The sequence below is a fragment of the Molothrus aeneus genome, unplaced genomic scaffold (assembly GCF_037042795.1).
Source record: "Molothrus aeneus isolate 106 unplaced genomic scaffold, BPBGC_Maene_1.0 scaffold_58, whole genome shotgun sequence".
Classification (NCBI taxonomy): Eukaryota; Metazoa; Chordata; class Aves; order Passeriformes; family Icteridae; genus Molothrus; species Molothrus aeneus.
In genome coordinates this window covers 362,779-381,244 of record NW_027099210.1, presented here as the reverse complement: position 1 = coordinate 381,244, position 18,466 = coordinate 362,779, and the positions used below count along the sequence as shown (strand labels likewise).

At 49.5% G+C, this 18,466-nt stretch overlaps 1 protein-coding gene and 1 long non-coding RNA gene across 2 annotated transcripts in view; both read right to left on the bottom strand.

The window, feature by feature from the left end:
* The window catches only part of LOC136571053 (polypeptide N-acetylgalactosaminyltransferase 18-like), a 50,946-nt gene extending 49,169 nt beyond the window's left edge, over positions 1–1,777 (bottom strand). The window contains exon 1 of the mRNA XM_066571443.1: positions 1,774–1,777. Within this exon, the coding sequence (XP_066427540.1) occupies positions 1,774–1,777 (4 nt within the window). The remainder of the gene's footprint in view (positions 1–1,773) is intronic.
* A 1,456-nt stretch (positions 1,778–3,233) lies between these two features.
* On the bottom strand, positions 3,234–11,584 carry LOC136571057 (uncharacterized). The gene is made up of 6 exons (XR_010785627.1): positions 11,422–11,584; positions 6,218–6,413; positions 4,306–5,124; positions 4,204–4,231; positions 3,764–3,968; positions 3,234–3,686 (listed from the first exon to the last, which is right to left on the bottom strand). It is a non-coding gene; the product is annotated as an uncharacterized lncRNA (long non-coding RNA).
* Positions 11,585–18,466: the final 6,882 nt, after the last annotated feature.

Sequence of the window (18,466 nt, the reverse complement as noted above, 5' to 3'; positions counted from 1 at the left end):
TTCCAGGAAAAAAAATAAAAAGCCTAAGTATTTTCCATGAATATTCTCTACCAATATTGCGAGAAAAAAAGAGAACTAAGAGTAAAAAGGCATTATTTTTCTCTTTCCATTTTTCTTTCTAAACTTTGACAACTGGTTTCTGTCTTGACTAAAAAGTTCAACAACTTTCGCTCTTAGAACAAAGACAAGTAAGAGCTCTAGAGAAGAATCATTCCTAATTAAAGTATAATAACTCTTAGATCAACAGCTATTATCTCTCTGGTTTGAAGACCACTGCATGAGAAAATACAATATGTGGAGTATAAATATTGTGTTCACAATTATTATTAACTGAAAGCAATGTTCACTTCATTCTTTATTAGCATTCCTATGTTCTATTTACATTATGGTATCGCTCAGAATTCCCTTTGGGACAATAAATTCCCTTTATTCTGGATCTCTCCACAAATCCAGGAATGTCTTTGCTCTGATGCAGAATAATGCTCCTGTGGCTATTATGCTGTACTGGGCATTATCAAATCTGCATTAAAGCTCAATGCTGACTGTGAAAACCCTAGCAAGCCATTTAACTTCTCCTGAGGAACGGGTTCCCCAGGGAAGCAGTCACAGCACCAAACCTGCCCGAGTGCAGGAAGCATTTGGACAACCTGAGATACATTCTCAAGTGAATTTGGGGGTGTCCTGCCATTGAGCCCCAGGCAGTTTGAGAATCTGAGAAATCAGCCTTTCACTCTGGGAGCTGCTCACCTCCAACAGATCTGGACAAGCAGCATGCTGGAATGGGTAATGGCACCGAAAATTAAAAGCAAGCACACTTTGTGAGCCATATTAAATATTCATCCTTGGAAAGGAGGGGGGTGCGTGCTCTCTTGAGCTGACAGAACAACAGAGCTCATCAATTACAAGTTCATCCTAAAGTTCATCCCTGTTTGTGCAGACTCTTGGACATCCACCAGGTGTGATGCAGCTGTTTCTCAGGCCTTGCAGGACTCTGCATGCCATGTACCTTTGAATCAATGAACTCTGCATGAACCGAGAATATCACAGAAAAATCCTGATTCTTGCAGGTTTTCAGACAAACAAGAATTAAAAAGAAACAGTCTGCTGATCATGTCCCTCACAACATTTAAACTGCAGCAATATTTTAGGAATTGACTGGATATACTCCCAAAATTTTCAACATTACATTGCCAATATCTATTCAATTTGTTTGTCTGCGACTGCATCACCTGGAATAAACAATATGAGCCACTTACATAGCATAGAGCACTCTTCTGTTTCGGATTTGACTTGCTGCTTATTGATCAATACACTTGTTCTCCTTTATGAAGTCAAAAAACCCACATTAATTTCCTTCACGCTTGTGCCAAACTCCATGTTCTTACTGCTCACCCCCTAACACACAGAGATTTGTAGCAAGCACAGAACTATCAAACCAACCACTAGCTAACAGCACATTAAATTGAAAAGAAGACATTTATGTTACTGTAATTCCATGCACCTAAAAATAGCACAAACCCGTTCTCTATTCCCAAAATGCAGCAGGATGACTATCAAAAGATTAAAGCTTTGTTCTTGGTCTAAGTGGCTGCTCACAGCTCTGCAATACCAGAGGCTTTATTTGCCACAACAATGCAGCATCACCACGGAGGACAGAACTGCGAAAGGAAAGCAGGCTCTAATGGAGGACTCGGAAATCAGTAGCCTGGACAGAGTCATTGCTCTCTCAGTCACTGCATTTCAGTAAGTGGGCTACTCTTACTCCTGCCTTACGCATTTCCTAACGTGGACTGACTTTAGAAGCTTGAGTAAACATAAAATCTATTTCATAGCTGTTGTAGTGCATTTCTATACTTTGTAATACTTTGAAGTAGTTTTGTTTTGTATCCCCATATTTTTCCCAAATGGTTTATCCCAGACTGTACCCCCCTCCTTCTACCTGTGTTATCCCTTTCCCGGGATGAGATCATCCCCAAATGCCCACCCTGCCTCTCTGTCAATCACTCAGCCTCCCATCCCCTCCATGCAGAAGTTTCGGTCCAAGTCGTCGAGTGATGAGCCAGAGGCCAGGGGTCAGCCCCCCAAGCCTTGCCCCATACGCTGTCCTGTATGTCTGGATCCCCCAGCATCCATCCCTTAGGGTCACTTAATGGTTGGTAAGAAGTTATCTACTTTCGGTTTCCACCTCCCTTTAAAGGTGACCTTGGCACATCTCCCTGGGGCTCTCGGCAGGAGGCCCCTGAGGTGCAGGAGCTCCTTTGGGATCCTAATAAAGCCTTGGATTAACCCCTGTTAAGAGTCAGCCCTTTCTCTTCTACTGCTGTCTCTGGTGTCTCTTGTGCTGCACAGGGGCCCAGCCCAGGTGCCCTCAGTACCCTCGGGGCACAGAGAGTGTCTCCCCCCAGCCCAGGTGCCCTCAGCACCCTCGGGGCACAGAGAGTGTCTCCCTGCCAGCCCAGGTGCCCTCAATGCCCTCGGGGCACACACAGAGAGTGTCTCCCCCCAGCCCAGGTGCCCTCAGCACCCTCGGGGCACAGAGAGTGTCTCCCCCCAGCCCAGGTGCCCTCAGCACCCTCGGGGCACAGAGGGTGTCTCCCCGCTCTCGGCCGTGTCGGGGCTGCCCCCCCGGTGTCTGCTGACTTGGGACCGGCCGAGGGCTACTGAGAGGCTCGCAGAGAAACAGAGACAACTTAGGAGCTCCAGACATCTTGTGTCCATCTACAAATCCCATCTAGAGTCCAACTACACCCCACATTACAAACTCCCAGGGACTTCTCCTACTGCACCAGGCTATGCGGCAGGGCAGAGCAGCTCCTACACAAATGTGTGTGCTGACACCCGTGACACGGGACAGGACGTGACAGACGGGGGGACACAACAGGAACAGAAATCTCCTGGCAAGGAAAGTGGCTGCAAGGTCTGAGAGAATGCAAAAGGAGATGACCGAGGTGAGACAGATGGCAAACTGATGAGGCTCAGAGAACCCTGGAGGAAGATGCTGGCTGAAGGATTTATTCCAAGAACTGCAAAGATGGATACCCAGGAATCCTACGGTCAGAATCCTCTCCCTAACCTCGCATTCTTACAAAGCCTAATCCATTGAAATGGAGCATTGAGGAGCACGGCTGTCCGTGCAGCTCAGAACAAGACCAGAAAAGCCACCTGACTGGATGCTTCCAAAGAGAGATGCAATTCTGATGCCTGTCGGAGCTCCCGAGTCAAAAGTTCAATGGCCTGGGTACCAGGCTGAGGAACACTGAGATCACAGATTCTAAGAATGGCGCCAAGGTTTCCGACAGGCCCTTCACAGGGCTAAGATAAAAGACATGAGATACCCAAATATCACATAATACACAAAAGACAAGGGACACGATACACACCGGCACTGCTCTGCCCTGCGCACCTCAGCACTGTGATCAAAAGTGAGACTTTGCTTTTATTTCCCCCCCAGGCCTAAGGGGCCGCTTCGTGGACACCCCCGTCTCCAAAGCGGACTCAGAAACCCCTCCCGGTGGGTCCCTGCCCTGCGCCCTGGTTTCATCCCCTCTGTGGGTCGTAGCCCTCTACTTATCTCTCAGGCATCTGGGGATGCCGGTCTGTGTCAGGTGCAAGGGAAGGCTGCCTCGACAGCTGGGAAGGTCCTGCTGGCACTCTTGTTAAACAACTTCCTGTTGTTTCTTTGTCCGCTCCAATAAAGAAAACGAAATATCAATGCATAACCTCAGCAGAACATTGGCCAAAACCCAACAATTCTGCCACTCACTCTTTTCCCAAGAATGCCCGGCTCCTGGGGCCGCACGCTTCAGCCGCACTCGGAGGCTGACGCCATCGTCGTGGGGCACGCCTGGGCTAAGAGGAGACGAGGTGATGTGGCGCTGCTGAAACCTGAGCGGAGCCTCGCTCCTCCTCCCTACTTCCCTGACTCAACGCAACTCCTCGGCCATTGCTGAAGGCTGCCCTGGTGACACCTTTAAACAGAAAAGGCAGAGGCTTCATCGCCGAGTCCCGTGATACTTCCCCAGGGCTCAGGAGAGCGGCAAACCCGGCGCGTCGGCCGGTTGGTGACTGGGGCTTGGCGTACTCCGAGTGGATTGCCTAAAGCGCAGAAACAGGAAGGGATGCTTAGAGCTGCACCGGAAAGTGAGACTTGAGCAATAACAACTGCTTCTGTACGCTACTCAATGCTCACCTTGCCCACCTCACCTTGACTGCTGATGTCCAGCTTTACTTCCTAAAAAGAAAAAGAACAGAGCTGTAACAGAGTCACACTTTACACTCCCCTTGCAGAGACAAACGGTGACTGACCTGCTCGGGGAAACCTCTTCACTCAGGATGGGTGGATGGATTTTGCCCTGGATTTTATCCTTCTGCATCTGAAAGAAAGCGAGGACAAACGTCAAAGGGCTGCAAGATATCTTCACAGCTCCAAACATCTTCTGTCTATCTAGGAATATCATCTAGAGTCTGGCGACACCCCACAAACTGCCTGTCCCTGAGCCTTGTCCTATTGCAGCAGCCTCTGCGGCAGGGCAGAGCAGCTCCGGCACAAACATGTGCAGACACCCGTGACACAGAACGTGACAAACGGGGGGAAGTTAAACACGACACATTATGCTTGTGGTGAGGGCCTCGAGGGGAAAAGGCAAAAGGGACCCCAAAGACACAGTAGGTAACACGGTACACCGGACAACATGACGCGGACTGGAACTGCTCTGCCCTGCCCGCCTGCACGCTGCCATCAAATGTGGAGTCTCTCCCTTGAGCTGTCCTAAGAGGCCCCTTGGAGAAGATTGCTTTTCCCTCTGCTAATTTTTCAATCTGTCCCAGGAACTCCCAACCCGCTGCTCTCCCATCTCCAGGCCGTGACCCAGACTTATCTTTTGGATGATCGGTGATGTGAATCCACGTTGCACCTGAAATGAGTCTGCCTCGGAGGGCCCCATGATCGCCTGTTAGCCTCTCGGTCAGCTACAATAAAGAAAACCAAAACCAACGTATGAGTTCAGAGTTATGTGGGCCAAATCCCAGCAAGTCAGCTACTTGCCCTCTCCTGAGTGTGCCTGGCTCCTTCAGGCTCCACCTTCATCCTGATTCCAAGGCTGTGGGCATTATTATTAGTGACACCTGGGTTAGAGAAAAGCAAAGTTAAATGGCATTCCTGTGAGTGCACTGGATGACCTTGTGTGAGGAAGACATGGGAATGCCTCTGCTATGCTTCTGAAAAGCCTTGTGTGGGGGGCCCTCAAATAAACACCCTTTCTCACCCTGCTGCCTGCAAGGAAATGTATGTACATACACACTCTTACAAATGTACCTACGGTTTTGGGGTTTTTTTCCTTCTGAAGCTCCAAGAATGATTTCCCATCTTGAGTCATTCAGAAGAAAGGGCCCCTGTGACTCAGGTCAGAAGGGCGCCTGCGTTTTTTGATCACGACAGCTTTTGGGTTTACCCTGTGAGCAGGAGCAGCCAGAGCTGAGGCTCAGCAGAGGCTGACCCCGGCCAGCCCCTTCCTCCCTTCCCTGTGTCACAATGACTTCCAGGCAGAAGGGTGCAAAGCAGGTTTGTGTCTTTTCTCTTCAGTGCCAATAGGTAAAAGATGTAGGCTTTAAAATAACTAATGACCCTCTCTTTGAACTCTCCCAAGGACAGTTTTAAAGAAAAGACAGAAGATTGCTGCTAAATCCATATGGGATAAGGACGAGAGCACCAAGGAGGGCAGGTGCGTCCCCCACCCCCCGAGGGTGCACCCAGAGCCCCGGGCAGGGACGGAGTCACTGGCTGCTCTCTGGGGACGAGACCCTCCCTGCAGGTGACACTGGCTTGTCCTCTCCCTGTGGCACAGGGACCTCCAGGCTCTATGACCAGCCTCATTTTGTCAGCAACCAGGTGCTGTGCTAGAGCCAGAGGGGTCAAGGCTTTCCAGAACCATAGGATCCTTGCGGTTGGAAAAGCCTTCTAAGGACATCGAGCCCAGCTGCTGCCCCAGCACTGCCAAGCTGCCCCCCCAAATCAGGTCCCTAAACACCACATCTTGACATCCTTGACATGTCTCCAGGCACGGGGACTTCTCTGGGCAGCCTGCTCCTATGCCTGACCACCCTTTCAGTGAAGAAATTGTCCCTCCAATCCAATCTAAGCCTTCCCTGCTGCAAGTCGAGGCCATTTCCTTTTGCCGTGTCACTTCTTACCTGGGAGATCTTGGTACTTCAACCTTACCTGCTCCTTCCCTAGGCGGTCTCTGGCTTGGCTGGATGAGAGGAGAAACACTCCCACCACCAGGAATGGCAGCTCAGGAGGTCCCACACCAAGGCCAGGGGGAGCAGCCGTCCTCGCCAGAGCTCGCACGTCCCTTCTCAGAGATTGGCTCTGCTTTTCCTCCCGGGCAGATCTCTGCTGAGTGCTTCACAATTGCCTGTTTGGAGGAGGGGGGGAAAAGAGGTTAGCCAAGTTTTTTATCCAGACTTAGCTGGTGGCTTTGCCTCCTCCTGACTTCCTTCTGCTACAAAAACAGCTGCCTTTGGACTTCTAGGGGCAACTTGCACGTCATGCCTGAAAAGGAACTACAGCTGGCAGGCACCAGGCCAGCTCTGCTCCTCCTTCAAGTTGTTCCCAAATCTGCTGGAAGAACTGAAGGCTACTTTGGCCTTCCATTGCTCTGCTTGTCCCGAGAAAGAGCTTTGAGTGTTGTTACCCCTCCAGAAAGGAAGGGCCTTTCTGTCTCACACGCTCGGTGACACAAGGCTACGCCAAGCTGCAGCAGCCTCTGCTCCAGGTGGGAAGGGCTTCCTTCCTCCTCTGGCACCTGGCTGGCACAGGGCATGCTCTATGGAAGCACGTCCCTGCCCACGGCGGCAGCAGCCTTGGAATGAGGTGATCTTTAGAGCCCCTTGCAACCTGAATTATTCCACAATTCTGTGAACTGAAAAAAGCGGGGAAAGAAATCTGTAAAGGTCACTAAATGCATCAAAGCCCATCCCCATGGATCCAATCCTCAGCAGCCCATCCGGCCAAGGTCAGAGCTCTCTGCCCACCGAGGACACGGCAAGCAGCAGGGACCTTTCTCCCACTCTCCAGCACGGAGAAGTGGGAAGCCAGAGGGAAGTTTACAGACACCGGGAGGCGGCGGCACAGGGCGGGACGGGGCGGGCGGTCTTACCTTGCAAAGCTGGTGGCACAAAGGGCGGGCAGCGCCGCCGCCACGCCGGGATTTTCCGGCCCGCCGTCGCTTCCAGCACCTGGAGAGGGGCGTGCGCGGGCTCGGGGGGTGCAGCCCCGTTCCGACAGCGCTCGCCCGCCCCCGGCCCGCGGAGCGCTGCGACCGCGCCTCCGCCGCCCGCCGAAAGCGGCCCCGCCGGGCCACCCCCCGCCCGGCCATTCTTCTCAGCCATCGTGTCCCTTTTGCACTCCTGAACGTCTTTCACCCCTCCCGGCCATTTACCGAGCCCGCCCCACCCGCCGCTCGCTCCTGCCCCTCGCCCTTGCCTCGCTCGGCAGCCGCGTCCTTGCCCCGTGCCAGCGGCGAGGGGCAGGGCGCTGGCTCGGGGGGCTGCAGTACCGCTCTCTGGCCACAGGGCGGCAGACTCCCGGGTCCGCGATTTTCCCGCGCTTTTGGCCGCCATTTTGAGAAGGTCAATGAAGCTCCGCGACATTGGCGACGCGCCGCTCCCATGATGGCGGCCGAGAAAGGACCCCCCCCCCCCCCCCACCCCCCCTCCGCCGAGAGAGGCGATTACTCAGATGCCGGTCAGAAACCCGCTAAAATACGCCCACCCGCGGCGCCGCTGACCCCACAGCCCGTGCCGGCTACACCTGAAACGCAAGAGAAAATCCCCTCGGGACCGCGCCGGCGTCGGTGTTCCGTGCAGGCAGTCCGCATAGACACACCGGGGTCCTCCGGTTTCCCGCCCTTTAGGCAGCCATTTTTAGAAGGTCAAACCAACTCCGCCACGCGCCACGCCCAAGAGGGCTGCCTGGCGGCGGCGGGCTGCAGTACCGCGCTCTGCCCACAAGGCGGCAGCACTGCCGCCCACCCCAGCCGGGGGCGCCGCGCGCCTTGGGGCTGCGGGCAGCCAAGGCGGCAAAAAAGAACAGGGGCGATTCCCCCCCGCAAAAAACTCCTCTAAAAATAAATGCCAAAAACCTGCCTCTTACCAAACAAGAACCAAATAAGCCCCCTTTCTTTCAAGCCTTCTTGAAATAAATTTTATAGTTCTAGTTTTCCTAGTTCTATTCACACGCATATTTATACCGGACATTGATGTGTTACGTCGTTTATACAATCTATTATGCCTATTCCTATTATCTGTATTTATTCATATTTTGTGGTTTTATCAATATCATTATATATTGATTGTATATTTCTATACTTCGATTTAGGTTTCTATCATACTTTTATTATTCCAAAAAAAATCCCTGCTCTAACCAAACAAATACCAAAAAACCCTTCTTTTAAACTATATTGAAATAGTTTTATATTTATAGCTTGCATAATTATATTCACATTTATAGTCACAGTTTATACTGATGCATTCTATTCATAATTACATATCACATATATATTATTCACATCATAGAGATAAATTATTATTTTTATTATGTACCATATCTACTGCTACAAATTATTTTTTCTAATGTTTTCAATTTTTATATCAAGCTTGATGTATTCATGAGATATTTTTACAATTAGATTTCTACCTTTCTATCATTTGTATTTGTAGTTTTTATAATAAAACCCCTGCTTTTGCCAAATAAAAAACAAAACCATCCTTTCTTTTAAACTACTTTTAATAATATTGTTGTATTTATATTTACCATATCTCTAATGTTTTAGATATTATATCATAGTGATGTACTATAACTATTTTATAGCTACTTCCTATAATATAAAAGAAGATATATACAGTATCACTTGTATTATGTGTTGTATGGATTTATGTCACTTTAGATTTACAATCCTTTAATAATTTTATATATATATCTGCATAGATTCCCAATACATTTCTATATTTAAAATTTCGTTTGAGTTGTGTTTATATTTATCATCTCTATTGATATATCTATAAACATACACAATGCTCTATTAAAAAATACAATATCTTATTGGAATATATCAAGACTTATGTTACCTGTTAAATTTTAAATATAGACCGAATAGATCAAAATAAAAGTTTATTCCCATTTCTACACATCTACTTGTTTTGTTTAAAGATAGCTATCCTTAGAATTTTACATTTAAAATCCAATTCCTAAATACAAGGACAAAACAAACAGCATCGAATTCCCACCAATGTCTTCCAAAACCATCAAGATACCTCCACCAGCCAAACAACTGCCAGCGAAAAAAACACACAACACTCTTTTCACTGACAGTTTTCATCACATCAGAAAAATGGAACCAAACGAAAAGAAAACCCTGGAGAAACACACGCAGCAAATCACAAAAACCTCTAAAAAAAACCAAACCAACTCGCTCAACTCCAATCAGTGCCACTGACCCTGAACGTCATTTTAAAAACTAACCAAAATTCTACATCTACACTAACTCAAAGAATAACCAATACTCTGTCAAAAGAACTTTAGAAAGCGAATTAACTAACGAAATAGAAAAAAAAACCCTCAACCACTAAAAAATAAGAAAATAACTATCCAAATAAAAAAAAAACTACTTAAAAAGACCCACTATATAAATACCCACGTTCCCAAAAATAAAACTGATCAACAACCACCAAATACGTCAAAGGACAACAAAAAAACGAAAAGAAAAAAAAGAAAATACATTTGTAAAACAAAAGTCCCCCAAACCAAATCAACTTTAATTTACGACAAAAAAAATATTCCCAACTGAAGAATAAACGCATAGAGCCTCATTCGATCAAAATAAAAATACCACCCAGAAATAAACACAAAGCCTAAAGAGAAACGTAACCATTAAAATATCTCCCAAATGATCCCGTAACAATACAACATACACTACAATCAAACAAACCAAATCAATAAAAGCCCTGGAAGACGATAAACACGAACGCAATTAGAGAGATTTTAAAAACCCTGCTGCTATTAACGACACGACGCCACCTCGAACCCACCGAAACAAACGCTACACGCCCACGCTAATAAAAGCCACCGCGACAGAATTAAAATCCGAGCCGCTGCTTCGCGTAACGACCCGTAGAAACCATTGCACGCCTTTAAAAACAGAATAGCCCGGCAAAAAAAATATCCGACTACAGAACTCGATTCAAACCAAACCTTTATCGTCACCACCTGAACCGAGAACCGTACCGGTCAGGAAGAACGCCATAGCCCTTAGCGCACACCCACTGCGACCCACACAAAACCGTGCGATCGATCCCTACAGAGCACCTCTGAACCACGACACCCAAGAACTTGCGGCAGCCGAACCCCGCGCTGCCGGCCCCGGACGGAGCGTGGCTCCCGGCGGCAAAGCGGCTCCTCCGGCGCGCAGGGGCGGCGCCGCCCCGGAGACCCCCCCGCCCCCGCCCGCTCCCCCTGCCCGGGGGACCCCGGCGGCGCCCGAGCCCCTCGCCCGGAGCGGACAGAGCGGCCGGCACCGGCCGGGCCGGCGCAGCAGCGCCCGCGCCGCCTCTGCCGCCCTCGGCCGGCCCGGCGCCAGCCGCCCTCGGCTCCGCACGGCGGCTCGCACCGGCAGAGCGGCTCCGCCGCTGCCGCGCCAAATTCCCCATGCGCCTCGGCAACCGCCCGGCCCGGGCCGGCAGCGCTCCCGAGCGGCAACGCTCCGGGCCGGGCCGCGGCCACAAGAAGCGCCCTCAAATGCAGCGGCACAGCCCCGACTGCAGCCCTGCAAACGCTGCCAGAGCTGCGGCTTCCCGCAACTGAACCCCGAAACTGACGCCGCGGGCGGCGCTCACCTCGCTTCAAAAAGGGCAAAGAAATGGGTTCTCCCCTTCAAGTTCATCCCCTGGGAGAGCAGAAAAGAAGGGGCTTTCCTCCAATGAAATCCTTCAAGCCGTGTGGAAAGGGGGATTTGGACCTCAATTCAAACCCTCGCAAAGGAGGGACACCAGCGCTGTCCCCTCCATTTAAACCTTAGGATGATGAAAATGGGCTGGCTGCCTTCAAATCAAACCCATCAGATGACAACAATACTTGGCCCATTCCCGTTCAAATGGAACGCAGGGATTCCCTGTCACCCCTGGGATACCCCTAACAGCCGGGAAAAGGCAGGTTTTCCTTCAATCAACACCCTTCGAACGGCAGGTGAAGGCGGATCCCTCCCAGTTCGAACACAGACAATATTAGGAGAGTAGTTGCTTGCCTCTCCTTCTTTTGTCTTCACAAGCTCCGTTTTTGGTCCTGGGGAACCGGGGAGGGGGGACTGCCAAGATCAAATCGAAAAGGGAAAGGACCAAAGTCCCCGCTCCAAATCCACACGCGCTCACCCGTTCGGCTGCTGCTTCCCGGCACAAAGATTCGTCCCTCGGCACCTCCTTGAAGCGATGCTCCGCGTCTCCAAGCGCGCATCCAGGTGTTCGCCCAGATGCTGCGAGAAGCTCTCGCAGTCCTTCCATGAGACAGCCCCGGGAGCTCCCCATGAACCCCTCTTCTCAGCAGCTCCATGCAAAAGGGAGCTGAGGCGAAGCCTCCCCCTAAAACAGCCTCGCCCCCGCCCCCCCCGCCCCCGGCAGGAGCCGGCCCCTCATCATCCTCACAGCTCACACCTGGCGCTGATGCCACTCTCCAACAGCGCCTCTCCCCGTCCAGCACACAGCCCGCTTCTCACAGACACAGAGCCAACAGAAATCTGCTCCGGGTGCTGGCTGTTCTTAGTCCGTCTGCTTCCACAATTCAGACACGGACGTGCGCTGATGGCACTGAGGGAAAGCTTTCCAGTGCACAAAACTGTCATTCTGGTAGCACGCTTTGAGACGCCTTCAGAAAAAGCAGAATCAGCGCCACCGCCTAAGAGCCCTGCTGAGGAACCCCGCCCTCCTTGGGACACCCAATGCAGCAGAGCTCGAAAAACAAAGGGAAAAGTCAAGCTTGGAGTGGAAAAAGACAATAGAAATACAGCAGCCTTTCAAGAAAGCCTTCACACAGCAATAGTGGGACCCGGTCACATTTCTTCTTTCCTTGCTCTCTGGAATGACATCAATACGAAGTACAAAAGCCACACGAAACCCAAGGCAGAGCTGGGATTTTACACGTCTTCCTTTTGGCTCTCGGGATGACAAGCGCCTCTTCCGGGACTGCGACACGATTTGGGCGCTGGCAGAGAACGGAGGCAAAAGGTGCCAGAGAGCCCCTTCTATCGCCTTCAGCCCCTGCAGCTGTTCTGAGGGTTCCAGGGCACAGCTCGGTCCGTTCCTAGATCAAAACCTCACGGCAATATCTTCAGAACTACTACCCATCTCCAGTCGGAACCTTCTACATTCCTGGAAACAAATGAGTGCGTAGAGAGGGTTTCTCCCCAGCTGAGTTTAGAGACCAATTCCTATTCTTTAGCAATACCTAGAAAACCGAACGCCTTGCCAGGTTTTAGCATCCTACACCCACTCACCCCTCCCTGTGCATTTGGTGGCAGCTTTGGGTCCCTCTGGGGGACGGCACCCAGCGTGACCCCCGCCCCTCGCCCGCCCCCCACCTGCTCCTGCACCGCAGTGGGGCTCCCTCTCCTGGGCACCTTGGGGTGCCCCCAACGGCATCAGAGCCCCGAGTCTTCACCCCCCCTTTTCCTGACCCCCAAAGAAGGCTCAGAACGAATCCGACTGCCCTGGACAGCAGCGCAGCGCTTCCCCCAAGCCCTTCCCACACGTGCATGGCCCCAGCAAGGGATTCTGCTGCAACAAGAAAGCGGGGGCAGCCCCCAGAAGGCTTGAGGTTCCTGCCCAGCCTCGCTGTCACGGGCCGGGGGCAGCGAGAGAGGGAGCGGCACAGACGGCGGGGACGGCCCGGCACAGGGCGGGGGCCGCTCTCAGCGCGATGCCGGCAAAGCCGCAGCTCCGGCGCTGTCGGCCGGGCTGCTTGAGCGGCACGGGGGGATCCGCCGAGAGCCTCCAGCCCCGCGCGGGGACTCCTGCAAGGGCCCAGGGCCGCCGGGCTCCGGCCCTCGGGCCTTTATTCTCCGGCAGCCCGAGCCCCGCGGCTGCGGGGCAAAGAAGGTAAGGGGGCACGGGAAGAGAGGAGCGAGAGCAGGGCATGAGAAAGGGCGGCGAGGGAGCTCGGGCTGCGCAGGAAAGCGGGACGGGAAGGGAAAGCCCGGGACGAGGGTACAGGGAGGCTGGGCAGAGGAAGGAGAGAGGGGGAATAGAAGGGAGTAGCGGGCTAGGGACAGGACAGGAAGGAGCCGGGTTTGTGGGGGGAGAGGGAATGGGGGAAAGGGAGCGAGAGAAGGCGAATACGGGGAGAAGGAAGGAGGGCTAGAGAGAGGGACAGGCGGGGAAGCCTCCCAGAGCCCCGGCTGCACCCCGAGCCCGGCCCGGCGCCTCGCCCTGCCCGGGATGCTGCGCTCGGCGGAGCTCGGCTCGCTCCGGAGACGCTCGGCTCGAGTCGGCTCTTGTCGCCTCAACTCGGCTCTTGGCGCCTGCATTCGCCTCTTCGGCAGAGCTCGCCTCGCTTCGGCCCAACTCCCAGCCGCTCTGTGCCTTGGGCGCGCCTCGGCTCGGCTCGCCTCGGCTCGGCTCGCTGACAGCGGGCGGGCAAGCGCCGCCGCCTCACGTTCAGCTCGCCCGGCTTGGGGCTCTCCCGCTGCCGCGTCCCGCGGGCGGCCCGGCCATGGTGCGGACACGACCGGGAGCGCGGGCTCGGGCAGGAGCTCATTAGGCTGGGACCGCACTGGCGCTAATTAGCGCGCACGAGAGCAGCAGGCTCGCTTCGCCTGAGCTCGGCTCGCTTCGCTCCAGGCAGCCTCGGAAGCCTCGCCTCGGTTCGCTCGAGGCCGTCAGGGTCGGCCGCTCTCGCCTTGCTTCGGCCGAGCTCGTGCGATTCCCCCGAAGGCGGCGTCGTTCGGTTGTGTTTTTAGAAATATCTTTCTCTATCGATTGTATCTTTCTATAGTTAGATTTATATTTCTAGAATACTTCTATTAATCCAAATAAAAACCCCATCTCTAACCAAAAAAATACACGAAAACACCTTCTTTTAAACGGTATCGAAATATTTTTATACTTTGTATAGTTATACTCACATTTATATATATAGTTTCTTTTGATGCAATCTATTAATAATTATCTATAATATCTATAAAATTCTAGACATGTATTTAAAGTACTATTTATATTATGTATCGTATCTACTGCTGCAACTGATTTTTTCTTCTAGTTTTAAACTTTATCTGCACGTATTTATGATATATTTCTAGACTTAGATTTCTACCTTCATATTCTTTGTATTTATCATTTTTATCATCAAAACCCTGCCTACTGACAAGTAAAAAAAAACGCTTTCTTTAACGGTTTAAAAAATATTTTTATATTTATAATTTTCCTATTTCTATTTATAATTTGCTCTCTAGTACGTGATAACATACCTGCTCCTGCACCGCAGTGGGGCTCCCTCTCCTGGGCACCTCGGGGTGCCCCCAACGGCATCAGAGCCCCGAGTCTTCACCCCCCCTTTGCCTCTAGTTAGAAACTACACTGGAACTTTTTTCTGGAAACAAAGACACGACCTAAATCCTCTCCCCATGTCCTAGACAGATAGATGTTCAGTTCTTAGTTGACTGGGCAGCAGTTTCTTCAATAGAACGAGAAACAATATGGAAACGTTTTAGCTACAAGCAAATAGGCAAATCTGAACAAGGTCCTGGTGGCCAGCCACTGCAGTTATTTTGAAGCAATTTTTTAAACAATCAAGTACTGATCCCACAAAAAATAAAGCAAAAAGCTGACTACTGGCTAAGAAAGAAGGAAAAATTAACTTTTGACGACAACAACAACATTCCAAGGACACAGGCTTTTTTCCAGTCTCATACCTTATTACTACCTCTCTTGGGAATTCTCATCGTGGATCCCAAAAGGAATAAATCCCTCAGAGTGTCCTAAAGCACCAAGGAGCTACCTACAAGTGAAGGTGGCTACTTTCAGTGCAGACACAGCTGATGACACAGCAGTAGCGCAGTTCTATGCTGCACAGGGATAATACTGTCTCCTCTTCTCCAGCAGCTGACTCTCTCCTGCCATGGTTTCTGTAAATGCATCAGAGCACGACCTTAAACACAAACAGGCAAGAAAACACCATCAGAAGTCTTGCATTAAGCACTACAAGAAGGGTTCCAAGCAGAGACCAACAGAATTTCAAGGAAGCAGTATGCAATTAAACCACCTCAGACTCGTTCAAGTATCCGGCAGGTAGATGGAACCAAAGTGGAACCATTCAGAAACGACAAAGAAAACCTCCCCAAGTATTTATACAGGAGTCCTTAACGTCAGAAATGGGATGACAGGTTATGTTCAGATAAGATGAATGTTTATTTGGATGTAGAAATAAACTTCTCTCATGGTCCTTTGCCAAAAAATAGAACCTACAAGTGAACACCTACACCTGCCTAAAAAGACCTAACGAGCCCCTGGCAGCCACCGGCATCAAAGCACAGGGGATGTTTCTAATCCAGGCTAAGGAGAACAATATCACCTTTTGTTCTCTCCAGTTTGTTTCCTCTGCAGTCCTATTTGCTTCTTATGATTTTTACACTCTCTGTATCTTCTCGGGCAGCGCTGAGTCTGACGACCGGGATACGAGAGTCCTTCCCTGCCCTACGGAGAGAACCAGGAAAAAAAGTTAAAAAAAGAACAGGGCAGTTTGAAGTTAATACTTCCGACGAGAAGCAGCACCTGACAAACAGAGTGAACAAAGCGTGATACCTCCCTGGGGACAGAAGACTTACAAACTCTCCGGGATTTACAATCCTAGTAACCAAGCCCTTCAGCACAGCAGCCAAGTGTCCCATTAGGTGGTGCTGCACCAAAGAATGATCCGAGAGGTTCCAAAGAGTGAAACGCACGTTATTTTCCAAAGATGTAAAATCGTGCAAAATAACAAAACTACAATAGATCTAAACTACAGGGCAAGAGTACAAGTGTTAACTTGAGGAGCTGGAACCATCCAGGTGAGCAACTGCTAACTGGATCCTCAACAGAGTCTGAGGAACCCTCCAGGATACAGAAGGGTTTTCCCCAGAAATTACACAGGCCGAGTTTTGATAGAAGTACACTTGCCAGATGCTCAGAAACGTCACCCATCCTCCTCCGGGTGTCCTGAGAGAGCTGCGAATGGCTCTCACGTGGTTTGAGCTGGTTCTGTAAGGGCTCAGGGTGAATTTCACCAGATGCAACCAAACTGGGCAACACCCAGTGGGACAGAAGGAACCCAAAGCTTGTTTTACCCAAAGCTTGGGTAAGCAGAGCTCCAGCAAATACTGAGGAAACGGACAGAACAGGGTAACAAATAATAAACATACCTTTTTTTTTTTTTTTTTTTTTCAGATGAGCAAAACAATTAAGGAGAAGGTGGAAAACTCACCATGACTGAACATTTCATCACCTGTAAGCTGACCATCCTTAGTATAGAGGACTCCAAATTTAAAATTCACCGATCCCTGGAAAATAAAACCAAATATTATTTGGTAAACAGTCAAACAGAAGACATAACAATTTGGTTCCTCTAATCTTTGCATACATCCTACACATCAGAACATACATTTTATACTATCTCCTACTACACGATAATTTACCTTTAAACTTTGATAGTATAGCATAAAACCATTAACTTAGATGGGTGATCAATTATTATTAAGTTGGTGCTTCAAGTTATTTTTGCTGTCAGGTTCAAAAAAACATTACTTCTTTTTACTGTAACGAGCAATTGATTTAGAAGTCATCAAAAGCCCATCAAAATACAAAGCTGTACTCACCGGACGGGTCTGTGAGCAAGAAGTAGTTAGGCTTGTACTCATCTCTTGCCCTTCAAGAACCAATAAATCCTGTCAACAAAAACAGCATCTTCAGCCCACTCCTATTAAAGATTCTACAAGGATGATGGTTTTATTTGTGTTTAGAAGTTTGGATTTGAAATGGCCAGTTCAATGGATAAAGAGACAGTTTAAGTAGTATTAGATTATTATTATTCTTATTCTTATTAGCTACTGGAAGAAACAAACCAGTAGTATCTATACTTAATTACTTCTATTTCCAGGAAATCATAAAGAAAAAGAACCAAACAAAAAAAAGTCACTTCCTACCTTTTGTATCTCAGGATGAAAAATGTCTCTTGGGCTCTTCTCCAGTTTCTCCAGACTCCTGGCACTGAAATGCAAATGAACGAGTGCTTTAGAGGAGGGCAAGTGCACATTCCAACCCCGAACCACCAACCGATTGCAGTTACAGCGCTTACAAAATGAATCGTTCCCAGAGCCTCTGGGAAATGGAACGGTTGGTGCAACTGCCATTTCTTCCCCAAAATACTAACTTCCAACACTTCCTAAACTTAGTTTGCATTTTAAAAACAGAAATTAGGGAGACTCAGGGTGGAGATCAGGTTGAAAGTGATTTCCTTCTAAAGCACAGGGCTCTGTTCCATCACCCTTCACTTTGGCTCCACACAGAATCACGGGGAGCATTTTAGGAGGGCCCAAGAACCAATTCTATTTCTCTCTTTTTTCTAGTTCTCTCTCTTCCTAAATCATTCAAGGCAAGTCAAATGAAAAAGGACAAGTTCAGCATCAAATTCACACTTTTTCCCTTTGTCTGCTCAAGAACAGGCTTTAAAACCACTTCTTGCTGCCTTCAACGATTAAGACTTGCAAAACAGTTTCACAAGTTTGATAGGTTTATCACAAAAACCACAGAACGCAAGCTCTGAATTACAGGAAAAGGTACACAGGCAAATATCTCAGCTGATGGTGGCTTATTTATAAACACATACCTTAACGGAGATTGCACTGAGAATGTTTCAGTGGGACTCTAAGGGAAAAGTATTTTCTGAGTACCCTGTAAACAAGAAAAGCTAGGATATATTACAGGACATACCCACTTGTTCTGCATATTCAAATAGGATTATCAATAAAAACATTTAAGAAGGAAGAAAACCAAGGTAATTTTACTCAGCTATATTTGCTGCCGATTTAGAGAAAAAAAAAAAAAAAGTCACGGGTGCTGCAAAGAAAAAAAAAAAAAGTGAACCAGAAACGCCTACAGTAGAACTTTAAACCAATTGCTTGGATAAAAGCAGCTCATGGAACATGAAGTAGAAAAAAAGCGAAACCAGTATCAGACCTGCCTATTTTCTTACCATTGCACAAGAAAAATCCGACAAGCGGTATAAAGTCACTGCCTAAAACCGATCCTAGGATGTAACCAAGAACAATTGAGGCATTTGCTAATCTAAACGGAAACCTTTTCCGGACCCTAGTGTCAAATCACACGTTTTGTCTTGCAGCAGCTCGAGGCTGGAGAGCATTTCCCCTGGGGGTCGGGAGGGTAGGGGCACAAG